This window comes from Schistocerca americana, chromosome 7 (assembly GCF_021461395.2).
Source record: "Schistocerca americana isolate TAMUIC-IGC-003095 chromosome 7, iqSchAmer2.1, whole genome shotgun sequence".
In the NCBI taxonomy this organism is placed as follows: domain Eukaryota; kingdom Metazoa; phylum Arthropoda; class Insecta; order Orthoptera; family Acrididae; genus Schistocerca; species Schistocerca americana.
This window is the reverse complement of record NC_060125.1, coordinates 77,257,543-77,281,943: the sequence shown is the minus strand read 5'-3', so window position 1 is coordinate 77,281,943 and position 24,401 is coordinate 77,257,543. Positions and strand designations below refer to the sequence as shown.

General features: G+C 39.5%; 1 protein-coding gene across 1 annotated transcript in view; it reads right to left on the bottom strand.

Annotated features, from left to right (window-relative positions):
• LOC124622726 (tubulin polyglutamylase ttll6-like) overlaps window positions 1-24,401 on the bottom strand; it is a 500,830-nt gene that overhangs the window by 391,980 nt on the left and 84,449 nt on the right. The window contains exon 6 of the mRNA XM_047148517.1: window positions 12,427-12,583. Within this exon, the coding sequence (XP_047004473.1) occupies window positions 12,427-12,583 (157 nt within the window). The remainder of the gene's footprint in view (window positions 1-12,426; window positions 12,584-24,401) is intronic.

Genomic DNA, 24,401 nt, shown 5'->3' with positions numbered 1-24,401 from the left:
TCAAGGGTAAACAAAACATAATCGTAGACACCCTGTCATGGTAACCTCAAAGGTTCGATGAGTTCTTAGAATCCACAGAGTGGATTTCCAAAATTAGTGTTCTGGGTGGATGGATGGTTGGATATGTTGGTATGGGCGCACGACAGAAAGGTCTTCAGCACCCGCACAAAAACAGTTTGAGACAAGTGTCAGTAAAATCACTAAACATGAGTATAAAACAACACATAAAATAAAGGTAACAAAAATTAGAAAACTGTGTATGTATCAGCACAGAATGATATATCATGTCAATATTAAAACATTAACTAAACAGGAAGAAAGTGGTATAATGAGCTAAAACAATACAGCAGATGGATGTTGCTGGCTGACCACAAGAATAAAAAAGGAGGAGCCAGCCATTCTGCAACACACTAAAACCTCCAGCCTAAAAGTTTAGGCCAGAGTCCAGACACATCACAAAACTTTAAAACTTTAGGCACATTCATCTCATCATCAGCTAAAATGGAGGGCAGATCCCCACCAATATTTGCTTCTGGCCTTGCCTCACGGTATAAAATGCACTCTGTTAAAATATGTCTTACAGAGATGTGCACACCACAAGCATCACAAAATGGGGGATCCTCTCAGACAGTGCCCAATGTGAAGATGTAAGAAGGTCACTTCATCTCCCCCCCCCCCCCCCCCCCCCTCCCAGAACCTCAAGGTGGGTAGCACACTGTGCCACATCTTGTTCCCTGCAGGCCTCCTTGGGAGCTTGATCAGGTTGTTCATTTCCCTGTATCCCTACATGACCTGGCACCCAGAAGAATGACATCTGCTGGGCCACCTTCTCAACTGAATTCAGATTCTGTAACAGCTATAAGGCACTGAGGGAATCAGAGAAAATGAGAAATCATTTGCCCCGAATAAGTCGCATCTGCTCCAGCGCCTTCAGGACCAGGTGGAGCTTTGCTGAGAAAACGGTATACTCACCATGAAGACAAATCCTGGTGACATGGTTGGCAAACATGACAGAGCAGCCAAGGGAATTCCCTTATTTGGAGCTATCAGTGTACACTACTGTGAAATTATGATGCATATCTAGATGGTTAAAAAATAGAGATTGGAATGTAAAATCTGGAGTCCTGTCCTTCTTAAAATTGGTCAAGTCGAAAATAAGTCTGGGCCACCAGAGGAACCAAAGTTGGAAATCTTCTCCAACTGTGATCTAAAACATTAAGACCGACCACACCCATGTCTAAAGGCAATCCTGTGTGTGAATTGCATAGGGCTGCCTGCTGTGAGCCATGAAAAAGCCTTTCCATTGGAGGCTGAGCAATGGTATAATATGGGGGTGTGTATGGTGTGGACAGTGTTTTATATGCCTGACGCACCATAAGTAGGCACCACCTGATGTGAAGTGATGGTTCACCAGCCTCTGCACAGAGGCTTGGTATGAGGCTCATTCTGAATGTCCCAAGGGCCAAGCAAATCCCTTCATGGTGCACCATGTCTACAAGTCCACCATCTTTAAGTAAGAGGATCTCACAGACCCATACACCATGCACCCGTAATCTAGACGACATCATCACACACAAATGCTCTGCACAACCGCAGCAGACAAGTCCTGTCTGCCTCCCCCCCCCCCCCCCCCCCTCCCACCATGTACTACGGCTAAGACATTTTAAAACACTTTGAGCCCTAAGGGACTGTTTTTTCGGGTCCTTAAGATGTGGCAAACACTTTAGCTTAGAGTCAAATATGAGGCCCAGAAACCTCAGTGTGTATTTAAAATTAAGAACAGGGTCCCTCATCCTCAACTCAGGAAAGTTTAAAATGGAATAAGAATGGTTAAGAAGAACACACACAGACACACACAGTCTTCTCATTTGAAAACTTAAAACCACTCTTCTGCACTCATTCATCCAAACACTGAAGAGTTAGTTGCAACTGATAACATGTCGTTGCAAGGCTTGAAGAAGAGAAAACCACAGAAAAGTCATCCACAAACAAAGAACACTGGACAAGACTTTTCATACTGACATAATGCTATTAACAGCTATGGCAAAGGCAGTCACATTTAAAAGCTACCTTGAGCAGGTTCTCCTTCTCAAAGTGGTAAGACAGGATGTCACTGACACAGTATCAAAAATACGGTGGTGAGAGAAAGGACTGAATAAAAATGGGAAGACAACCATGAAAACCCCATTTGTGAAGCAGATTGAGGATAAGATGCCTCTGAGTAGTATCATAGGCTTTCTTGATGTCAAAAAATATACCTCGAAGATGGTTCCAGTGCAGGAAAGCCTGTTGTATACCCGCCATCCGGAGAGCCAAGTTAGAAAATGTGAAGTGATACCTCATCAGCCCATACTGAAAGTGGCAAAGGAGTTGCCTGGATTCAAAGCTCCAGATAAGATGGCAGTTGCTCATTTGCTCAAAGGTCCTTAACTCACAGCTAGTGAGGGCAACATTATGGCAACTACTCAGGCATTAAGGTCTATCCCAGGTTCTAAAAGAGGAATTGAAACTGTCTCTTGCCATGAGTTGGGAAAGTGACCTGACACTGAAATGGCTTTAAAATGTGTGAGGAGGATGTCTTTGTTTCGACTCGTGAGGTGCCACAGCATACTGTAATGGATTCTGTCGTGACCAGGGAATGTGTCATGAGCCACAGACAATGCAGAATCCAGTTCCCATATGGAAAATGGTCAGTTGTAATCTTCAGTGGTGGACTGAAAGACCAAACTGCTCCTCTCAGCAATGTTATACAGCACTGGAAACCTGCATCCTGAGTAGTTGTAGTAACTGTGGCAAAATAGGCTGACACAGTCTGAGCAATGTCTCATGGATTGGTTTGGAGAGTGTTGTTCCTCATTACAGTGGCCACGGGGCACCTCCCTGCTGATCTATGCCATCCACTGCATGGCCACCACATGACACCAATGGAACTGTGGTGAAGGTAAGTTCAGAGCCCCATTATTAGAGGTGAAGGAGGCTCCCTTTGCTGGCTTCAACCTTCCACATCTCATTTAGAAGGCCCTTATTCGATTGAGTATGAATATATCAATATGTACAACCAATCTGGTAAATTAGGATACCTGAAAGGACTGCCACAAACTGAACAACATCTCCTAGTCTACCAGAATCATAACACAACCTGTATCAACCAGGATTTTAAAGGCAAAGTTATATTTATAGCTACATACTGGCAAAACCCTTTTTTAAATATGTTTTTATTATTATTACCGACGTATTACTACAATTATTATTGGTGTGTTATTACACTGAAGTACCAAAGAAACTGGTATAGGCATGCATATTCAAATAAAAATATGTGTAAACAGCCAAAATATGGTGCTGCAGTCAGGAGTGCCTATGTAAGAAAACAGGTGTCTGGTACAGTTGTTAGATTGGTTACTGCTGTTACAATGGCAAGTTGTCAAGATTTAAGTGAGTTTCAACATGGTGTTATAGTTGGCACACGAGTGCTGGAACACAGCATCTCTGAGGCAGGGATGAAGAGGGGATATTCCCATACGACCATTTCACAAGCATACCGTGACTATCAGAAATCTGGCGAAACATGAAATCTCCAACATTGCTGTGGCCCGAGAAAGATCCTACAAGAATGGGACCAACAATGACTGAATAGAATCATTCAATGGGACAGAAGTGCAACCATTCCACAAATTGCTGCAGATTTCAATGCTAAGCCATCAACCAGTGTCAGTGTATGAACTATTTAATGAAACATCATCGATATGGGCTTGTGGAAGCAAAGGCCCACTCGTGTACCCTTGATCACTGCGTGACACAAAGCTTCACGCCTCACTTGGGCCCGTCAACACTGACATTGGACTGTTGATGACTGGAAACATGTTGCCTGGTCGGATGAGTCTCATTTCAAATTGTATCAAGCAGATGGATTCTTACGTGTATGGACCCTGCATGTCAGCAGGAGACTGTTCAAGCTGGTGGACGCTCTGTAATGGTGTGGGGCATGTGCAGTTGGAGTGATATGGGACCCCTGATATGTCTAGATATGACTCTGACAGGTGAAACATATGTAACCATCCTGTCTGATCACCTGCATTCATTCATGTCAATTGTTCTTTCCGACAGACTTGGGCAATTCCAGAGGGACAATGCAACATCCCACACATCCATAACTGCTACAGAGTGGCTCCAGGAACACTCTTCTGACTTTATAAACACTTCCACTGGCCACCAAACTTCCCAGCCATGAACATTATTGAGCAAATCTGGGATTCCTTGCAAGGTGCTGTTCAGAAGAGATCTCCACCCCCTCATACTCTTACAGGTTTATGGACAGCCCTGCAGGATTTATGGTGTCAGTTCCCTCCAGCACTACTTCAGACATTAGTAAACCCCATGCCACATTGTGTTGTGGCACTTCTGCATGCTCGCAGGGAGCCTACATGATATTAGGCAGGTGCACCAATTTCTTTGGCTCTTCAGTGTATTACGTGTATGCTGATTTATTAGATTGGTGCATAAGTCTACATCGTGCTTCATCAGGTTGTCATCACTTCTTTGCAAGACTTCTTATCCCCCTCCCCACTCTCTCCAGTTTGGATTTTTTGGATTTTGATTGTTGTGAACAGGAACTTGTATGTTGCTAACAGCAAGACTTGGTCATTTTCAAGGCTAATGTATGAAGTGCCAAGTGCAGGAAAATGAACAATTCTGTCATATCTTACTCTACCAGTTTAATCAAAGATGTGTGGCAGAAGCCTTGAGAAAAATTTGTGTCTTGTATGGGAGGGAAGAATTTGTTGAGAGAATGACATGGAAATGATTTTCTCAGTTCTGAGGAGGAAAATTCAACTTGTATGGTGAATCTAAATCAGTTGGGTGATAAAAATCTTTGCTAAACAATGTGCAAATTGGCACAGATTAGGTAATGTGATCACACAACCATTGTATGCCATTTGCATTCACTTTACAAAACTTGGTTACATGAGTACCACATGTGTTAAGCGACACCAACAAAAATCAGCAAATAACTACATGTTTATCTTTGCTGACCTGTTACCATTTGGCTTTACATAGGCACAAGCCATTCCTTGGAAACATTGTTACAGTTGATGAGACTGGTTTCTATATGTGGTCTTAAAGAAGAGGAAAGAATGTCTCAGCTCACTGAAAAAAGTAGCACCCTGTATGAAGGTTGTGAAAAAAAGTCAGAAACTTCACAAAGGGACACATTGGAAAAATAAATGTCAAGTACCGCCTTCCTGCAATACATTTCCAGAGTGACAGACATAATCAGTTGTATGTTGCACAAACACAGCATAAAGACTATTTATAAACCAACAAAAAAATCAAGGAGTGTCTCTGATCAGCAGTGGTGAAAAGGGACCCACTTGCAATGTCAGGAATATATCACATACCATGAACCTGCAAAAAAGTTTATGTTGGGATCACTAGATGATCAATCAACACCAGGGTCACAGAAAATAAGCGGCACTGCATGTTGAGGCAGGTGGACAAATCAGCCGTGGCAGAGCACGCGCTGTGTGAGACCGACCACATAGTAAAATCTGCCGACATGGAAGTTCTTGCTGTAGAGAAGAGCTATCACACTTGTTTGTTCAGAGAAGCTATACATATCCATAAATATGAGAATAGCTTCAACAAGAAAAGATAGCCTCAAGGTGGAGACATCCAGGATTGCCATCCTGCAGCAAACGACTGTTGCAGGTAGCAAGGGAAGCACTACACGCAAAATGACCATGGAAAAGCCCTTGGATGTTAGCATACCAGGTACATATAATCTGCGGCTGTGAGCTCAACCCCTGTTCATCACTAGCAATGGAGGATGAAGCTTTGACAATGCCAGTGCCAATGTCAATCATCAAACAAATGTCAGCTGAAGAACCTGAGAGAGAAACCAACAGGCAGCTTGTCAAAAAGTGGCCATGAAAGCCTTAACAGTTTTGTAACATGGGCAATTTTTCAGTTGAGCTGTTAGTCAAGACTTTCTTTTCCTAAATGATATTGTATGAATCTTTTACAAGTGAAGATGTTCACAATATGGACTGGCCTGTGTGAGGCCTCCATCTGAATCTATAGAGCACATCTGGAATATACAGAAGAGACCATAGCAACCAACAAGTAGTCCTATAGATCTCTGCAAAATTAGAATCAACTGTTAAAGGAGCTACTGAAACACCTACTAAACAGCTGCCAAAGTACATGTGCCACTAGGAACAAGTGTATTCTCAATTTTTACATGTTTTTTCTTTCTTTCTTTCTTTTTTTTTTTTTTTCTTTTTTTTTTTTTTTTTTTTTTTTTTTTTTTTTTTTTTTTTTTTTTTTTTAAATTACATGTTTTGTCATTGATGTATACCAAATGTCTTATGATTTAAGATATATTGGATTTTATATTCCTTTTATTTTGTTCAGGAAATATGTACCCTTTCCTTCTTTCCGCTTGTATTGATATACATAATTCAATGATTGTTCTAGATGTATGAATTTGTAAAAAGTCAAAGAATATATAAGTATAAATTACATAGAACATGTAACAATGGAAAATACAGTTATTTACAAAAACAGTTGCAGAAAAAATTAAGAACGTAAAACTAGAAACAAAGTGAAAAAGAGACATCCTACAAAGACTGGCACTTTCAAACAATGGGAAAGTCAGAACGGAATAACAGTATGAATTAGGATAAATTTCTAATCATGACACAGAGGAGACGTTGAGTGCCAGACAGGCACATTTAAAAGTAGACTGTTTAAGCACATCAGCTTTCAGACAAAGCCTATCATCAAACGACACGCAAACATACACACATTTATATACACATAAACCACACACCTCACCTCTCCAAGCACAACTGAGGTAAGTAGAGATGTCAGCTAGGATGTGTAGTGGGGATAGAGAAAAGGGGTGGAGCACAGAGTGGGAGGTGCATGGGGTTGGGGTGGTTCTGCCTGTGAGAGTATGCAGAGATGTTGCAGGAACAGAATGGTGGGCTACTAGGTACTACATGCACCATTGAGAGAGCTGTGCTGGGTGACAATCACTGAAGCAGAGAGAGGGCAAATGTTATGAAGGTGATCTCCCAAGTGTCCTTCCAATCTTTTGTATAGTTGTAGTCCACCACCTGCTCAAACAATGCAATCTCCTTGTCTGTTCCCATACCATCCTTTCTCCCAACCTCTTGCCCAAGCCTTATATCCTTACAAATGATGTAGATGAAAGACCTATTCCTTACACCCTCACACTATCAACTAAACCACTCATATCACAGGTACAGGCAACCCCTTCAAAGGCAGGGACATGTGAAAATAGCCACGTAGTCTACCAACTTAGCTGTAGACACTGTGTGGCATTCTATGTAGGCAGACTGTGACTACTAACAAGCTGTCTGACTGCATAAATGGCACCTGTCAAACTATGGCCAAGAGACAGCTGAGCTGGACCACCCCACTTTCCAGGCATACCACACAACAAAGTATGATTGACTTCAATGACTGCTTCACAGCCCATGCCACGTGGATTCTTCCCACCACCACCAGCAGTATTTCTGAATTACACAGGTGGGGACTTTCCCTGAAGCATATTCTTCACTCCTGTAAACCCTCTGGCCTCGACCATCATTCGTTACTGTCCGCCATCTGCCTCTACTCTCTTCTCTGCTCCCACTCCAATCTCACACATTTTCTGTTCCCCCAGCAGCTCATCTGCATGTTCTCTACCATCTTTCTCTGCTTCCTTCTCTCCCCCCCCCCCCCCCCCCCCCCCCCTCCCAACACAGCTCCCCTGATGGTGCATCTAGTAACCCACCATCCAGTCCTCGCCATGTCTCAGCAACTTACGTGGGCAGCACTACAGTATCTTCACCCATTCCTCACATACTTTGTTCTGAAAGCTGATTTTTTTCAATAGCCTTTTAAATGTGCCTGCCTACCACTAAGTGCCTCATCCATAGATTACAGATTAGCACATACTGTTCAACAATTCATAACAAACAATAAAAATATAAGAATAACAACAATTCTATATGTCTCCGTTTAAAAAAATCTAATGAATGAAAGTTTTATCAAATAAATAGGTATTTATTTTATTTTTAAATAATGTACTGTTATTGTGTAGATCTTTGATGCTACTTGGCAGTGAATTAACTAGTTTAATACTGGAATATTGTAAATTTTTATGTATCTCTGTGAGCTTTTTGGAAGTGATAGTGGAGTTTAGTATTCCTTCTTGTATTATGATCACAGTACATATCACTGACATTATGGAGATTAGATTAGATAAGATTCAGTTTTCGTTCCATAGACCCAAAAACGAGATGATTATTGTGGATGTGGAAGCTGTCAGGAACTATAAGATAAAAAAACATAGATCATCTGAATATAACATTCACTTCCCTGAACATTTGTCAAGAGACAGTCAAGATATGTGAATATATTACAGTGAACTGGAACTGCTAATATTTACAGAATTAATACACTATCACAATGACACATAATTATGCACTTCTAATAAATTACCTTAATAATACCTAATCTTGACTGTTGTGAGCAATGTCTGTCGAAACTGAAGGCTAACAGCATTTTTACTTAACCTGGTCTAACAGTCCCTGTTAAGATATTCATCCATGGAGCAGAAGGAGTTGCCTACCAAGAAGTCTTTCAAACTCTGTTTAAACTGTGTTTTATCTGAAACCAAGATTTTAATTGTTGCTGGCAATTTATTGAAAAATATATGTTCCTGAATATTGAACCCCTTTTAAGGCCAAGGAAGGTGATTTTAGGTCTTTATGTAGACTGTTCTTATTCCTAGTATTGATAAGATTTATTGTGCTATTGGTTGGAGATGGAGGCATATTAACTGAAAAAATTTAATTAAGGAGTAAATATACTGAGGAGCAGTGGTTAGAATACCCAGTTCCTTGAACAGGTTTCTATAGAATGTTCTTGAATTTACACCATAAATTAGTCTTATTAAACACTTTTGCATTCTAAAACCTTTTGCTTGGTTTGACAAGTTACCCCAGAATATGACCCCATATGGTGGATAGGATTCTCTGCCATGAAGCTCATTGGGGTACAAATATTGGGTTGGTGCATCAGTTGGTAGCACTTTCCCATAGATTTAATAAATACAACAGATACACATATGAGAGACTTTAGTCATCAATAACATATTCTCCATCACTATCAGTCTGCCAATGCTGGGATAACTTTTCATTTCTGTGACTGTAGAAATCGTGTGGCTCTGAAGTGAAGAACTTGTCAAGCCATGTTTGGAGTGCACTTTCATCTGGCAAGAAAGTTCCTTGAACATTGTTTGAAAGAGAGCAGAAAATGTGAAATATGAGGGTACAAGATCAAGTGAATAAGTAATTGTGGAATTACTTCCAAACCCAACTCCTGTATAGTGTTTTTTGTCAGTCCAGCAGAATCTGGGTGTGCATAATCAGGGAGCAGCATCACTTCAAGCAGTTTTCCTCATCATTGTTCTTTGATTGCATAATCTGAAATATGTCTCAGTTGTTCACAGTAAATGTCATCAGTGATGGTTACACCTTGGGGAAGCAATTCATAGTACACCATACCATCACTGTTCCCATTATCTTTTGTAAACGTGCACAGGTCTTCATACACAGACTTCCTTCTTTAATTGGGCTCCATTATTTCTTTCTTTTCTTTATATTAGCATAAAGAACCATTTCTCATCACCAGTAACAATACAGGATAAGATTAGTTGTGTTTTTCATGAGCCAATTGATGACAAGCAAGCAAAGATGCACGTATGGTCACCTGCTGATTTTTGTGACTTTGGCTTACAGCAAGTGGTACACCTACAACCGATTTTTGAACCATTTGGCATGCAAATCTCACACAATGGTGGAATGATCACAGTTCATCATATCTGCCAGTTCTTGAGTACACTGACATGGACTATTGTGGATTAGTATGTTTAAACAATCTTAATTAAGCTCTGAAAGTCTTCCCGAATGTGGAGAGTCACTAATGTCAAAATAATCTTCCTTAAAATGAGAAAACCATTTTCTGGCTGTGCTCTGTCCAATGGCATTATTCCCACACATGGCACAACTGTTTCTGCCTGCCACTGTTGTTCTCACCCTTCTATTGAACTCAAACAGAAGAATATGTTGGAAATGTTCAGATTTCTCCACTGGCACTCCATTTTCTAGCATCCACAGCTTCACTCTCTATCTTAAAATGACAAAATGACAATATGAAAACTCAAACAGCAACAGTGAACTACAAATAAAAAATAACAATTGATAAATACACCCACAGCAACATGCAAAACCAAAAAGTTATGAACTCATACACCAGCACAATATATTACAAAGTTTCTTAACAAGAGTACAACAGGATGTTCCTGGGGGAACCCTGCACCTAATTTGGATAATCTTTTTCTACAAAAAAACTTTCCTTTGAGATGTGTTTTGAACTGAAGTTAAGTTAATCAATATCTGTTATTAGGTTGCTCAGCATTCATGTCACAGCAGTCATGTATGAAACAAATTGAGATAAGTGTGTATGAGACTTCTAAAATGAAATAGCATATTTTGATAGTTGTCTGATGACATTAAATAAAAAAAGAAAACACTGCATGAACCATTTATACTGCAAACTTATTAAAATTGAGTGTAGATTATTAGATAATTTAAGAGATTTGTGGTCAGCAAATGACATGTGATAAGTTGAAATATGAACTAATGACATTAGTATGTTCCAAGTGCCATACACAGACTGTGCATTTTTACATCAGAGTACACTACCATGTGTTAAGGGACATTAACACCAGATTTTACATAAAGCATGAAACGGGGGGGGGGGCCTAGACTAATGTTGTCTGAATTGTTTATTTTACGGTAGCAAAATATCTCTTCCAGTGTCACTGCTACCTTAACAGTGAAGTTAGAATGACCGCACGTTACTGGATGACCCATGGCAGAAAAATTAGCTTTTGGAACAGGGTTGAGATAAAAGAGAAGTGGATGAAGCAAATAAGACTATAAACGATTAAGAGGAAAAGTCACATGGTACCTCTAACACGGAGGTCATATATGCCTTATTGTTGCTTGATTCAAAGCAACCATCACTGTGTGTACCTTGATTGATAAATATTTGCAACAAACTGATTGAAATAGTCTGGAGAGAATCCTTACCAGAAGCCAAAATTAAAAGCTGTTAAAAAGTAATCATTAAAATGTTGCTTGGCATTCTATCACTTTGCTTTTTTAAATATTTTTATGATAATGAAAAGCACTCCTCAAATTATACGATTGTATGCTACTACATTTAATCTGTAACATATCAAAATATGAGACATAAAGGGATCAAATTTTACATCCCACTGCAATATTCAGGATGTAGTTCTGCAGTTCAGTGGCAGAAACAAGATACTACACCTGGTGGAAAAAAGAATAAGAGCATTTTGGTCAATGCTTTCGTAAATTACCTGAATTCTGGGAGTGTAGATTGTTGCTAAAAGGCCATAAAATTCTTTACACAAATAGTTATTTTCTTTCTGGATTTGTATTAGTGTAAATTTACATAAATCTGTAATGAGAACTGATGGAACAATAGTGGAGAATGATTGTAATAAAAGTAGCAGTCATTTTTACTCGATTTTGTGTAAGAGCATTAACACATACTGAGTAAGAAGTAAGTCCAGACATTTTTAATGTAAGTCAAGAACAGTATATCATCACTGTTATAACAAAAGAAACTATAATTAAAATTCACAATAACAGGCTAAGTAATTTTCAAAAACTCATTTTATGTCACAGACGGTACCTGAATTATTAATTTTAGCAGCTGATTCAGCATTTGCAAACAATCTACTGGCACATATGGCACATTCTACTCACATTCACTGTTTAATCCCATTCCTGTAAACATTATTGTTTCTAATGTGAAAACATCAGAGATTCGGAATGTGTATGAATCAGATGCACCATAACACTGAGGGACAGATGGTGTCAGAGTGTAGAGTTAGGGATGGTGTAAAAGTACCACTGTTGATATCACAAGCACTAGAAGATTGTGACTTTACAAATTACTAACTGCAGTAATCTAGTAACACCTCTGCCAGTTACACCACTGCAACACCTACAAATTCATCTTGCCACGTATCTGCAGCAACAGTAGTCACCTCCCACTGAAGATACAAAATTATAGTTCATAGCTATTATTTAATATCACATTGAGAAAGTAATTAGCTGCAAGAACTGTAGTAAGACAACAAAACCACATCAACCAACTACAAAGTTAAAAATGTCCTAATGTATATCAGTAGTAAATTAAACAAGTACTTTAAAAATACAATAGGAATGAAATACAAAAAATTTATAAGAATCAACCCCAAAATTTTATATTTTATGCTCAGCTATTTACAACCAAATGAAAGGAATGAAAACAAACCTTCGATATGTAGATTTGACAGATTGCCCTGTCAAATAGTTTGACTTCTTTCAAACTTCTGGTTATAAATATTCCTCTTCCTTGACAACCAGATTCTGGTTTGCAAATGTAAGTCCGATTACGTCTTGAACGAGCATAGGATAACATGTCCGCTATGCTGCTTACACATGATATAGAGTATGTAAAATTCATTTCAGACAATATAATGAGTTTTGAGCATAGTACTCTTCTACACAACACATTTTTTATAGAGGAAGAAAATCATTTATGTTTCAGATACTTTGAAAAAAATGGAAGAAATTATATTCAACTATATGTACACATCCATTAAACTCACACTAAACAGCATGCAAATAAAAATAGAAAAATTCTACTTACCAGACAACAGCAGACAAAGAAACAAAAGCTTGCAGAAGCAGAGTTTCTTTCACCCAGAAAATAAAAGGGCACACTCCCAGGTAAGAGAGAAACACGGAAGTTAGAAACAATAGGGACAATATGAAAATATGGCAAGAAATGTGATTTTTCTGACTTTTTGCAAAATCTGCCAACTGTTGATCCACTATTAGATTTTCACAAAAGCTTAATCCATACAAAGAGCAAACAGGACACGAGCAGTTACAGCTGAGAATAACTCAAAATCCGTATGGCATCTCCCGTTTTAAAACTAATAATTATACAACAGTGAGGGGAAAAAAAATAAAACAAGGAAAAATGTTATGTGCTTCATAATAGCCAGAGTGGCTTCAGTGAATAGAAGCAATTCTTATGTTACATTTAATAACTGAAAGAAGATGTAAGAAACACCAGCACACCTTTTCAGCATCTGTAGACTCAGATTGGCACTCAACAATATTCTGCTATGGTAGTCACTGAAGCCATCATGCATTGCTCTCTTGACAGCCAAATGTGTTTCATTCAGCATTTCTCTATCTATAGCCATACACATTGGATTACACCTGTTGTGCAATAATCTCTTATTTCTTTAAAAGTTTCTTTAAGCAACTGTATATCATGGAGGTCCCTCCCATTATGGACTGTTTACTGGATACATATCTATTTTATTTTACTGCAAGTTCCGTTGATCCTGATAGCAATGGAGTTCAATGGTTCAAATGGCTCTGAGCACTATGGGACTTAACTGCTGAGGTCATCAGTCCCTTAGAACTACTTAAACCTAACTAACCTAAGGACATCACACACATCCATGCCCGAGGCAGGATTCGAACCTGAGACCGTAGCAGTCATGCAGTTCCAGACTGCAGTGCATAGAACCGCTCAGCCACACCGGCCAGCTGCAATGGAGTTGCAAGGATATGGAACGAGTCAGTATTTTTACAATGTTAACAATACAGCAGCACCCAATATGGTTAATTAATGACAAAACTCATTGTAACAACATGGCACACTAGAAGAAATAAAAACATATAACATACACCAGAATTAATACTTATGTGTACACATTCAGATTAACAATATCAAAGTAACTTCCTGGCAGATTAAAACTGTGTGCCCGACAGAGACTCGAACTTGAGACCTTTGCCTTTCGCGGGCAAATGCTCTACCATCTGAGCTACCGAAGCACGACTCACGTCCGGCCCTCACAGCTTTACTTCTGCCAGTATCTCATCTCCTACCTTCCAAACTTTACAGAAGCTCTCCTGCGAACCTTGTAGAACTAGCACTGCTGAAAGAAAGGATATTGCGGAGACATGGCTTAGCCACAGCCTGGGGGTTGTTTCTAGAATGAAATTTTCACTCTACAGCGGAGTGTGCGCTGATATGAAACTTCCTGGCAGATTTCATTTATGCTAACATTCATGGCTTACTCAGTTGTATAATAAAAACTTGCACCTATGTACTAAAAAAATCACTAATTGAATAGATTGACTTTTGTATTGGGTATTCCTTCAGTTTGCTCTTGAACTCTGGTGTTTCAGAGGCCAGACTTTTGGTGACAGAATTGTAAATTTTGATGCCTGTATAATTTACTCTTTCTGTACAAGTGTTAATATGAAAGTCCTCTTTTGATTTTGGGTTGTGAACATGTTATTCACTATTGGTTTTGAAGAGAGAGTGGTTTATATTAATGAAACATACAAGGGAGTATAAGTACTGAGATATCATTGTAAATATGCCTTGAGATGACTGGGTGTTTCTGGTGTCCTCATCATTTCATCATCATTCCTGAAAGTGGTGAGATTGGACTGAGCGAAGGTTGGAAATTTGTACGGGCGCTGATAATCGTGCAATTGAGTGCCCCACAAACCAAACATCATCATCATCATTGTAAATACCTGTGGTTTCCTAAACAGATTACTGCACGAGTGCCTTGGCTGCACATCACTCATGATACGTATAGATCTCTTCTGAGCAATAAAAACTTTTTATGCCAAGGGCTGGTTACCACAAAAGATGATTCCGTACCAAAAGTGTGCGGAAATACCTGAAATAAGCAGCTCTTATGGCCTTCTTATGTGTGGTTGATGCAATTATGAATAAGGTAAATGTTCCAGAATGTAGCCTTTTTTCTAGATCTAGGATATGGTTGGACCAATTTAGCTTGCAGTCTACATACACACCCAGGAACTTAGCTGAGTCGACGTGCTTTGTTTGTTGTCCATTACATTCTATATTTATATCCCCTGGTTCTTTATGTGCCATGTGAAACTGTACATAATGAGTTTTTTTTTTAATATTTAGAGAGAGTCCACTACAGTTACACCATTTCAGAACGTCATCAAATGCCTTGTTCGCAGATGTTTCCTGGTTGTTCCGTGTTGCTTTGTCAACTAGAAGAGAAGTATCAAAAGTGAATAGGGTGAACTTGCTCACTGATGTGGTGCAGTGTGGGAGGTCATTTATAGATATAAGAAACAGTAAGGGTCCCAGTACCGAGCCTTGAGGTACTCCAGTGTTGACTGTGTCCTACTTGGATAAAGCTGGAATTCCACTACTATCAGTAATTATTAACCTTTGTTTCCTATCTATAAGGTAAGATTTAATCCATGTTCCCATTATTCTACCTAATCCATAGTGGTCTGCTTTATTTAGCAGAATTTCGTGGTTGACACAGTCAAAAGCTTTGGATAGGTCACATAGGATTCCAATTGGTGCCAATTTTCTGTTAAGAGATTTGAGAATTTGATTGCTGAAAGAGAAAATAGTATCATCAATTGATAGGCCTTGCTCGAAACCAAACTGGCATTGACTGAGAATGTTATGGCTGTTCAGGTGATTAACAATTCTCCGGTATACCAGTTTCTCGAGGACCTTTGAAAAACTTGTTAGCAGGGATATTGGGCAGTAGTTTGTTACATCTGTTTTTTCACCTTTCTTGAAAGGCAAATCTAAGTGGAACAATACCGTGTTTTAGGGATTCATTAAGAATGTAACACAAGACTGCATTTATATAGGCACGACAGTGCTTGAGTATCTTAGTTGAAATATTATCAACCCCACAAGAGTTTTTTGACTTCATCTCTCTGTTTGTCTTATTGATCTCACTAATTGTTATGGGGGGTTATCTGACTCTGGCAAACTCTGGCATTGTCAGCTTTATGCAGAAGGGCTATTGCATCATCCATTGAGCCTTCACAGCCAATTTTTTCTGCAGCGGCTAAAAAATGTTTATTGAAGATATTAGCAACTTCCTCAGTATTTTTTACAATATCTCCATTCTGAATTAATTCTATGTCAGTCATGCACTCTACTTTTTTACCACCCTCCCTTTTTATAATATGCTAGATGGTTTTTGATTTGTTGTTTGATTTATTGATTTCAGATGTTGTGTACATAGTTTTGGATTTTTAATTACTCTTTTTAAAATATTACAGTACAATCTATAGTCCTCCTTTTTGATGGGATAACCTTTGGGATTCATATAAATTTCTTTTTGTTCTATAGGAAATTCTGATCCCTTTAGTAATCCAGGGTTTCCGTTTTGAGACCTGAGGATTGTTTCTCAAGATTATTTTTGGAAATACAGTTTCAAATAATGACACAAACTCATTAGAGAACAGATTAAATTTTTGATTAATATTCCTTCAGTCAATCTGCTGTAAGAGAAGGTTGAATATTTCTAAGTTATCATTATTGACTAATCTGACAGTTTTAAAGGATTGTTTAGCTTCATCACACAATTTGATATCATTTACTGTAAGCAGCTGATCATTATGATCTGACAGACCATTAAGTATTTGACTTACAATAATACTGCTGCTTCTGTATCTGTCCAGGAATATATTATCAATTAGGCTCTTACAAGTACTTCTAGTGGGAAAGTTAACTACTGTAGTTAGGTTAAATGATTCCATCAGGTGTTCTAATTCTCTTCTACTGCTGTTTGTAGTTGAGAAGTTAATATTAAAATCACCCATGATAATTAAATCCTTGTGTTTTGAATATATTTGGTTCAAAAGTTGTTGCATATGGTTTAGAAAGATACATATTTTCCCTGCAGGGGCCCTGTAAACTGCCAAAATTATAACTGACTTATTATTTCTAGTAATTTCAGTTCCACAGGCTTCAAAGTGAGAATCTACACTGTAAGTACTTCTGTCTAGGGATTTATATTTTACATTAGTTTTAACATAGATTGCAGTCCCTCCTTTCTCCTTTATGGATCTACAATAGCTGGCTGCCAATGAGTATCCATCAGTTTGAGGCATTGCAGTGCCACTTGTCACATGGTGTTATGTAAGACATATTACTTGTATATGGTTTACAGATCCAGTGTCAATAATGTCAAGATTTAGAAGCTCCAGTGTGTTTCTGAGACCACTGAAGTTTTGGTGGAACACACAGAGTTTACTGTTACTGGTATTTCTTGGTTCGTAGCAACACTATCCACTGCATGGTCAACTATTCTTTTAAACTTGAGGCATAGTTCTTCTACATGCTCCTGTTCTGTGCTGAAAGTTTCAAGTTCCTCATTGAGATACAACACTAGCAATTTTTTATCTAGTTTACTGAACATAAACATATTTTCCTGTTTCTGTTGTCCTCTGTACTTTGGTAATCACTGTTGTCATGACGACATCATGGTCACAGGTACCAGTTTCGATGTGGAATCCTCAAAGAGGTCAGGTCTATCATTGCCATGAGATCCAATATATTTCTATCATGAGTGGGGTTCCTAACTATACGTTTTCAGAGAAGGCATTTAGTAATGTGTCACAGGATGTCTTATCACACCCACCACTAACAAAACAGTAATTTTCCCAATTAATTTTTGGATGATTTAAAGTCCCCACCAATGACTAGGGGATGACTGTGGAACTTACATACAAGTGAACTAAGGTTTTCTCTTAAGTTTTTGATTACATCGGGAGATTAGTCTGGTTTCTGAGTCGTGGTCACCTTTGTGCTCATACGGCAAAGACTACCAAATCCACTGGTTAGTCCCTCAACCGTTAGGGGTAAAACCCAATGGGACTCGGGGCAAGTAAGGCTAGCTACCTGCTACCCTGGTACTTTAAATATGATGCTGGCAACAATCAGAGCAAAATGCCTCGGACCTTTGGAGGTGACGGAGTCCCACCTCTAACTGACAAACCAGGGACTCCTAAGATACAACTTGGCAAACAAATGGTAATGAGATGGGGAGCTATTAATGTCAATGGGGGCTACTCTGTGACGAAGGTAGGGCTGGCAGAGGCTGCAAGTAAGATGGGGCTGGACGTTTTAGCTGTTAGTGACATTCGGGTAAGGGGTGGGAAAGAAGGGGAAGTGGGAGAATACAAGGTCTACCTGTCAGGAGTCAAAGCAGGAATAGCACAATGGGGTGTAGGGCTTTACATCAGGAAAGAAATGGAACCCAGCGTAGTTGCAATAAGGTATGTAAACGAATGACTGATGTGGATAGATTTTACAGTGTCTAGCAAGAAAATTAGGATGGTGTCAGTATATTCGCATTGTGAAGGGACAGATCAAGATAAGATGAATAGTTTTTATGAGGCACTCAGTGATGTAGTGGACAAGGACAGTGTTCTGCTCATGGGTGATTTTAACGCCAGGATTGGAAATCAAACAGAAGGGTATGAAAAGGTTATGGGTAAATTTGGAGAGGATATGGAGGCCAACAGGAACGGGAAACAACTCTTGGATTTCTGTGCCAGTATGGGCTTAGTAATCACAAACTCCTTTTTTAAACATAAGAACATTCACCGGTATACTTGGGAAGGCAGGGGAACCAGATCTGTCATTGCCTATATAATAACAGATCAGGAATTCAGGAAGGCTGTGAGGGACACACGTGTATTCAGGGGATTCTTTGATGACACTGATCATTATTTAATCTGCAGTGAATTTGGGATTGTGAGGCCGAAAGTGCAGGAGGTCAGGTCCATATGTAGGAGGATAAGAGTGGAGAAACTTCAGGATAAGGAAATGAGGCACAAGTATATAACAGCGATCTCAGAAAGGTACCAGTTAGTTGAATGTAGTCAATTACAGTCATTGGAAAAGGAATGGACAAGGAACAGGGACACAGTACCAGAAGTGGCTAAAGAATGTCTTGGAACAGTAGTGTGTAAAAGAAGGATGAAGCAAACAGCTTGGTGGAATGACACAGTCAAGGCAGCCTGTAAAAGGAAAAAGAAGGCGTATCAAAAATGGCTACATAAGAGAACTCAGGTAGAGAGAGAAAGTTATGTTGAAGAAAGAAACAAAGCCAAACAGATAATTGCAGCATCCAAGAAGAAATCTTGGGAAGACTTTGGAAACAGGTTGGAGACTATGGGTCAAGCTGCTGGAAAACCATTCTGCAGGGTAATTAGCAGTCTTCGAAAGGGAGGTAAGAAGGAAATGACAAGTATTTTGGATAGGTCACGAAAACTGCTGGTGAATCCTGTGGATGCCTTGGCCAGATGGAGGGAATATTTTGAAGAGTTGCTCAATGTAGGTGAAAATACAATCAGTAATGTTTCAGATTTCGAGGTAGAATGGGATAGGAATGATGATGGAAATCGGATCACATTTGAGGAAGTGGAGAAAATGGTCAATAGATTGCAGTGCAATAAAGCAGCTGGGGTGGATGGAATTAAGTCGGAACTCATCAAATACAGTGGAATGTCAGGTCTTAAATGGCTGCACAGGATAATTGAAATGGCCTGGGAGTCGGGACAGGTTCCATCAGACTGGACAAAAGCAGTAATCACACCAATCTTTAAACATGGAAACAGAAAAGATTGTAACAACTACAGAGGTATCTCTTTAATCAGCGTTGTGGGTAAAATCTTGTCAGGTATTGTTGAAAGGAATGTGCGAGTATTAGTTGAGGGCCTATTGGATGAAAATCAGTGTGGGTTTAGGCCTCTTAGAGGTTGTCAGGACCAGATCTTTAGCTTACGGCAAATAATGGAGAAGTGTTATGAGTGGAACAGGGAATTGTATCTATGCTTTATAGATCTAGAAAAGGCATATGACCGGGTTCCTAGGAGGAAGTTATTGTCAGTTCTACGAGATTATGGAATAGGAGGCAAACTTTTGCAAGCAATTAAAGGTCTTTACATGGATAGTCGGGCAGCAGTCAGAGTTGACGGTAAATTGAGTTCATGGTTCAGAGTAGTTCCAGGGGTAAGACAAGGTTGCAACCTGTCTCCACTGTTGTTCATATTATTTATGGATCATATGTTGAAAACAATAGACTGGCTGGGTGAGATTAAGATATGTGAACACAAAATAAGCAGTCTTGCATATGCGGATGACTTAGTTGTGATGGCAGATTCGATTGAAAGTTTGCAAAGTAATATTTCAGAGCTAGATCAGAAATGTAAGGACTATGGTATGAACATTAGCATCTCCAAAACGAAAGTAATGTCAGTGGGAAAGAAATATAAATGGATTGAGTGCCAAATAGGGGGAATAAAGTTAGAACAGGTGGACGGTTTCAAGTACTTAGGATGCATATTCTTACAAGATGGCAACATAGTGAAAGAACTGGAAGCAAGGTGTAGCAAATCTAATGCAGTGAGCGCTCAGCTACGATCTACTCTCTTCTGCAAGAAGGAAGTCAGTACGAAGACTAAGTTATCTGTGCACCGTTCAATCTTTCGACAACTTTGTTGTATGGGAGCGAAAGCTGGGTGGATTCAGGTTACCTTATCTACAAGGTTGAGGTTACGGATATGAAAGTAGCTAGGATGATTGCAGGTACTAGTATATGGGAACAATGGCAGGAGGGTGTCCACAAAGAGGAAATCAAAGAAAAACTGGGAATGAACTCTATAGATGTAGCAGTCAGGGCGAACAGGCTTAGATGGTGGGGTCATGTTACACGCATGGGAGAAGCAAGGTTACCCAAGAGACTCATGGGTTCAGCAGTAGAGGGTAGGAGGAGTCGGGGCAGACCAAGGAGAAGGTACCTGAATTCGGTTAAGAATGATTTTGAAGTAATAGGTTTAACATCAGAAGAGGCACCAATCTTAGCACTCAATAGGGGATCATGGAGGAATTTTATAAGGGGGCTATGCTCCAGACTGAATGCTGAAACGCATAATCAGTCTTAAATGAAGATGATGATGATGATGAATATTTCTGACATGCACAACTATAAATTTCACTGCTGTCTTCTGAAGAACATTTCATGGGTTACTTCACTGAATAGATGTTCTGTCAAGCACTTAGACTTTTCCACAAAAAAGCCAATTACATGTGAAATTGCTCAAGAACTTACCTCACACTTTTTTAAGTGATAATTATAATGTCTGCCATTGTTATTGCATAATTTGTTTTTGTTGTTGTTGTGGTCTTCCATCCAGAGACTGGTTTGATGCACCTCTCCATACTACTCTATCCTGTGCAAGCTTCTTTATCTCTGAGTAACTATTGCACCCTACATCCTTCTATTTTTACCCTCGACACTGCCATCCAGTACTAAATTGGTAATCGCTTGGTGCATCAGAACATGTTGTACCAAATGATCCCTTCTTCTGGTCAAGTTGTACTACAAATTCCTTTTCTTCCCAATTCTATTCAGTACCTCCTCATTAGTTACATGACCTACACATCTAACCTTCAGTATTCTTCTGTGGCACTATATTTCGAAAGCTTCTATTCTCTTCTTGTCTAAACTATTTATCGTCCATGTTTCACATCCATACATGGCTACACTCCACACAAATACTTTCAGAAAAGACTTCCTGGCACTTAAATCTATACTCAATGTTAACAAATTTCTCTTCTTCAGAAACGCTTTTCTTGCCATTGCCAGTCTACATTTATCTCCTCTCTACTTCGACCATTATCAGTTGTTTTGTTCCCCAATTAGCAAAACTCCTTTACTACTTTAAGTGTCTCATTTCCTAATCTAATTCCCTCAGCACCACCTGATTTAATTAGACTACATTTGATTATCCTCATTTTGCTTTTGTTGATGTTCATCTTATATCCTCCTTTGAAGACACTGTCCATTCCATTCAACTGCTCTTCCAGATCCTTTGCTGTCTCTGACAGAATTACGACGTCATCAGCAAACCGTAAAGTTTTTATTTCTTCTCCATGGATTTTAATTTCTACTCCAAATTTTTCTTTTGTTTCCTTTACTGCTTGCTCAATATACAGACTGAATAACATTGAGAATAGGCTACAACCCTGTTTCACTCCCTTCCCAACCACTGCTTCCCTTTCATGCCCCTCGACTCTTTATAACTGTCATCTGGTTTCTGTAAAAATTGTAAACAGCCTTTTGCTCCCTGTATTTGGCCCCTGCCACCTTCAGAATTTGAAAGAGAGTGTAACCACTACGTAGCTCCATTCTATCAATGATAGACTTGTTCATATCCTTAATGTTCAACTTTATTGTGAAGCAATGAGCCAAACATTAACATAGAACATTTAAAACAAAACAAATGCAAAGCAAAGAGTAAATGATTATGTACACACTAGAGTCTTTGCCGCTGCCCCTGTACTGTGCACACGCAACTATTCACCTGCGTCCTCAGTGCAAACAGTCTCATGTGGAACTCCCAGTTAGAGATATGATCCTGGTCCACTCTGCAATCGAAGGACAACATAACGGTCTCTTAAAGCTCAATGACATGTCCTTAAGTATACACTTTCCCCTCATCTGGGCACTTGAACAGTCCATAAATTCCTTGGCAGCTCTGCAGGACTCATCACAGGTGTTTGCCACCTGACCAACCTGCTGGACCCTGACTCAGCACCATCCGCCAGGTCAGTTTGATTCACTGACCAAACCTTCCTGTAGCAAAGTTGCCGCAAGTGGATTCATGTAGAAATTTTGTAACACAGCAGTGCCAGCAATGCTGCTTTCGTAGGACAGAATGTACTGCCTGTGGTAAGAATGGACACAAGTTGAAGTGTTCCAATCCTAAATAAACATGAATGTCAATTGTGCCCAACTAGACTACAGGGATTTTGATTCAGACTATGTTGACTGTGTCTGCAGTCCTCATGTCCTCCATGTCCAGGCCATCCTCCCTCCATCTCATAGGTTGGAATTGGCCTTTAGTGCTATCCCTGTTGTCTTTCATATTGATACTGAAGCTTCAAGCACTATTGTTGATAGGGAGACATACTGCCACCTGCGGTTCCCTACACCACAACCTCTTTCTAAGCAGTTGAAAAGTTATAGTAAAATACCATTGAGGTAAAGGTCAACTCTCACATTCAGTGCCAAGCAGTCTCTCTCTCACCTTGAATTCTTGTGGTGTTACAAAAGGGTCGTGAACATTTTGGGTTCGGATCTGTTCAATGCTCTCGGTTTAGTAGTCCACAATTCAATGAAGCACATCCAGCCACTTGTCCCAAGTTTCTACCTGCAGGACTTTAGTTCAAATTACACTTCAATTTTCTCACATTTATGAACCAGTGTTACCAGCTTCAAAGCACGTCTCTTAGGTGATGCCTATGTCTTTTCAAGTGTACAAAATTCCTTTTGTTCTGTGTGAAATGCTTTGTCACAAATGCTTTGTCACAAACTTCATCGCTTACAGCAAGAAGGAATTCTGACCACTATTGCACACATCAGGGGACCACATCTATTCCAAAAGTGCAGAACATCATGGTGCACTTTGCTGGAGGCAAAGTTTCTGCATGAACTGAAACATACGATGCTTACTTGGAGCTTCCCTTGGATGAAGCTTCCAAAACCTTTCTGGTCAATAAATCATTTGGTCTTTTTCGATGCAATCACCTGCCCTTCAGCATCACCAGCACACTGGCCACATTCCAATGCTATTTGGAACATGGGACATCTAAGGGATGGCAAATTATATTGACAATATCAATGTCACTGGCGAAAAAGCACAGGATCCAGCCACCAATTTGGACTCCCCGTTCAGTGTGCTCCAGTAGGCTAATCTGAAATGCAACAAGGAAAAATGCTGCTTCTTCGCTCTGCAAGTGGACAATCTGGGACATGTTTTCAGCATATCAGGGATACATCCCACTACGCATCACATCGAGGCTACACAAAACCCATTGGCCCTCAGAGTTGCCAAACAACTCAAATTCATGTTAGGTCCACTGAACTATTGCAGACTCATCTCCTGATGTAACTGAAAACTTCAGTTACTTCCCCAATCATACTGTAATCATTGGTGGACACATTAGTCATCCAACAATTCATTGGGAAAATTACCTTTTGTTAGTGGTGGACATGGTAAGACATCCTCTGAAACAGTAATAAATGCCTTTTCTGAAAACTGCCTAGAACAAATAGTTAGGAATCCCACACATGATGGAAGCACATTGGATCTAATGGCAACATGCAGACCTGACCTCTTTGAGGATGTCCATATCAAAACTGGTATCAGTGACCATGACACAGTTGTGGCAACGATGATTACCAAAGTACAAAGGACAACTAAACCAAGCAGAGAAATGTATATGTTCAATAAACTAGATAAAAAATCAGTAGTGTCATATCTTAATGAAGAACTTGAAACTTTCATCACAGGACAGGAGCATGTAGAGGAACTAATGCTCAAGTTTAAAAGAATAGCTGACCA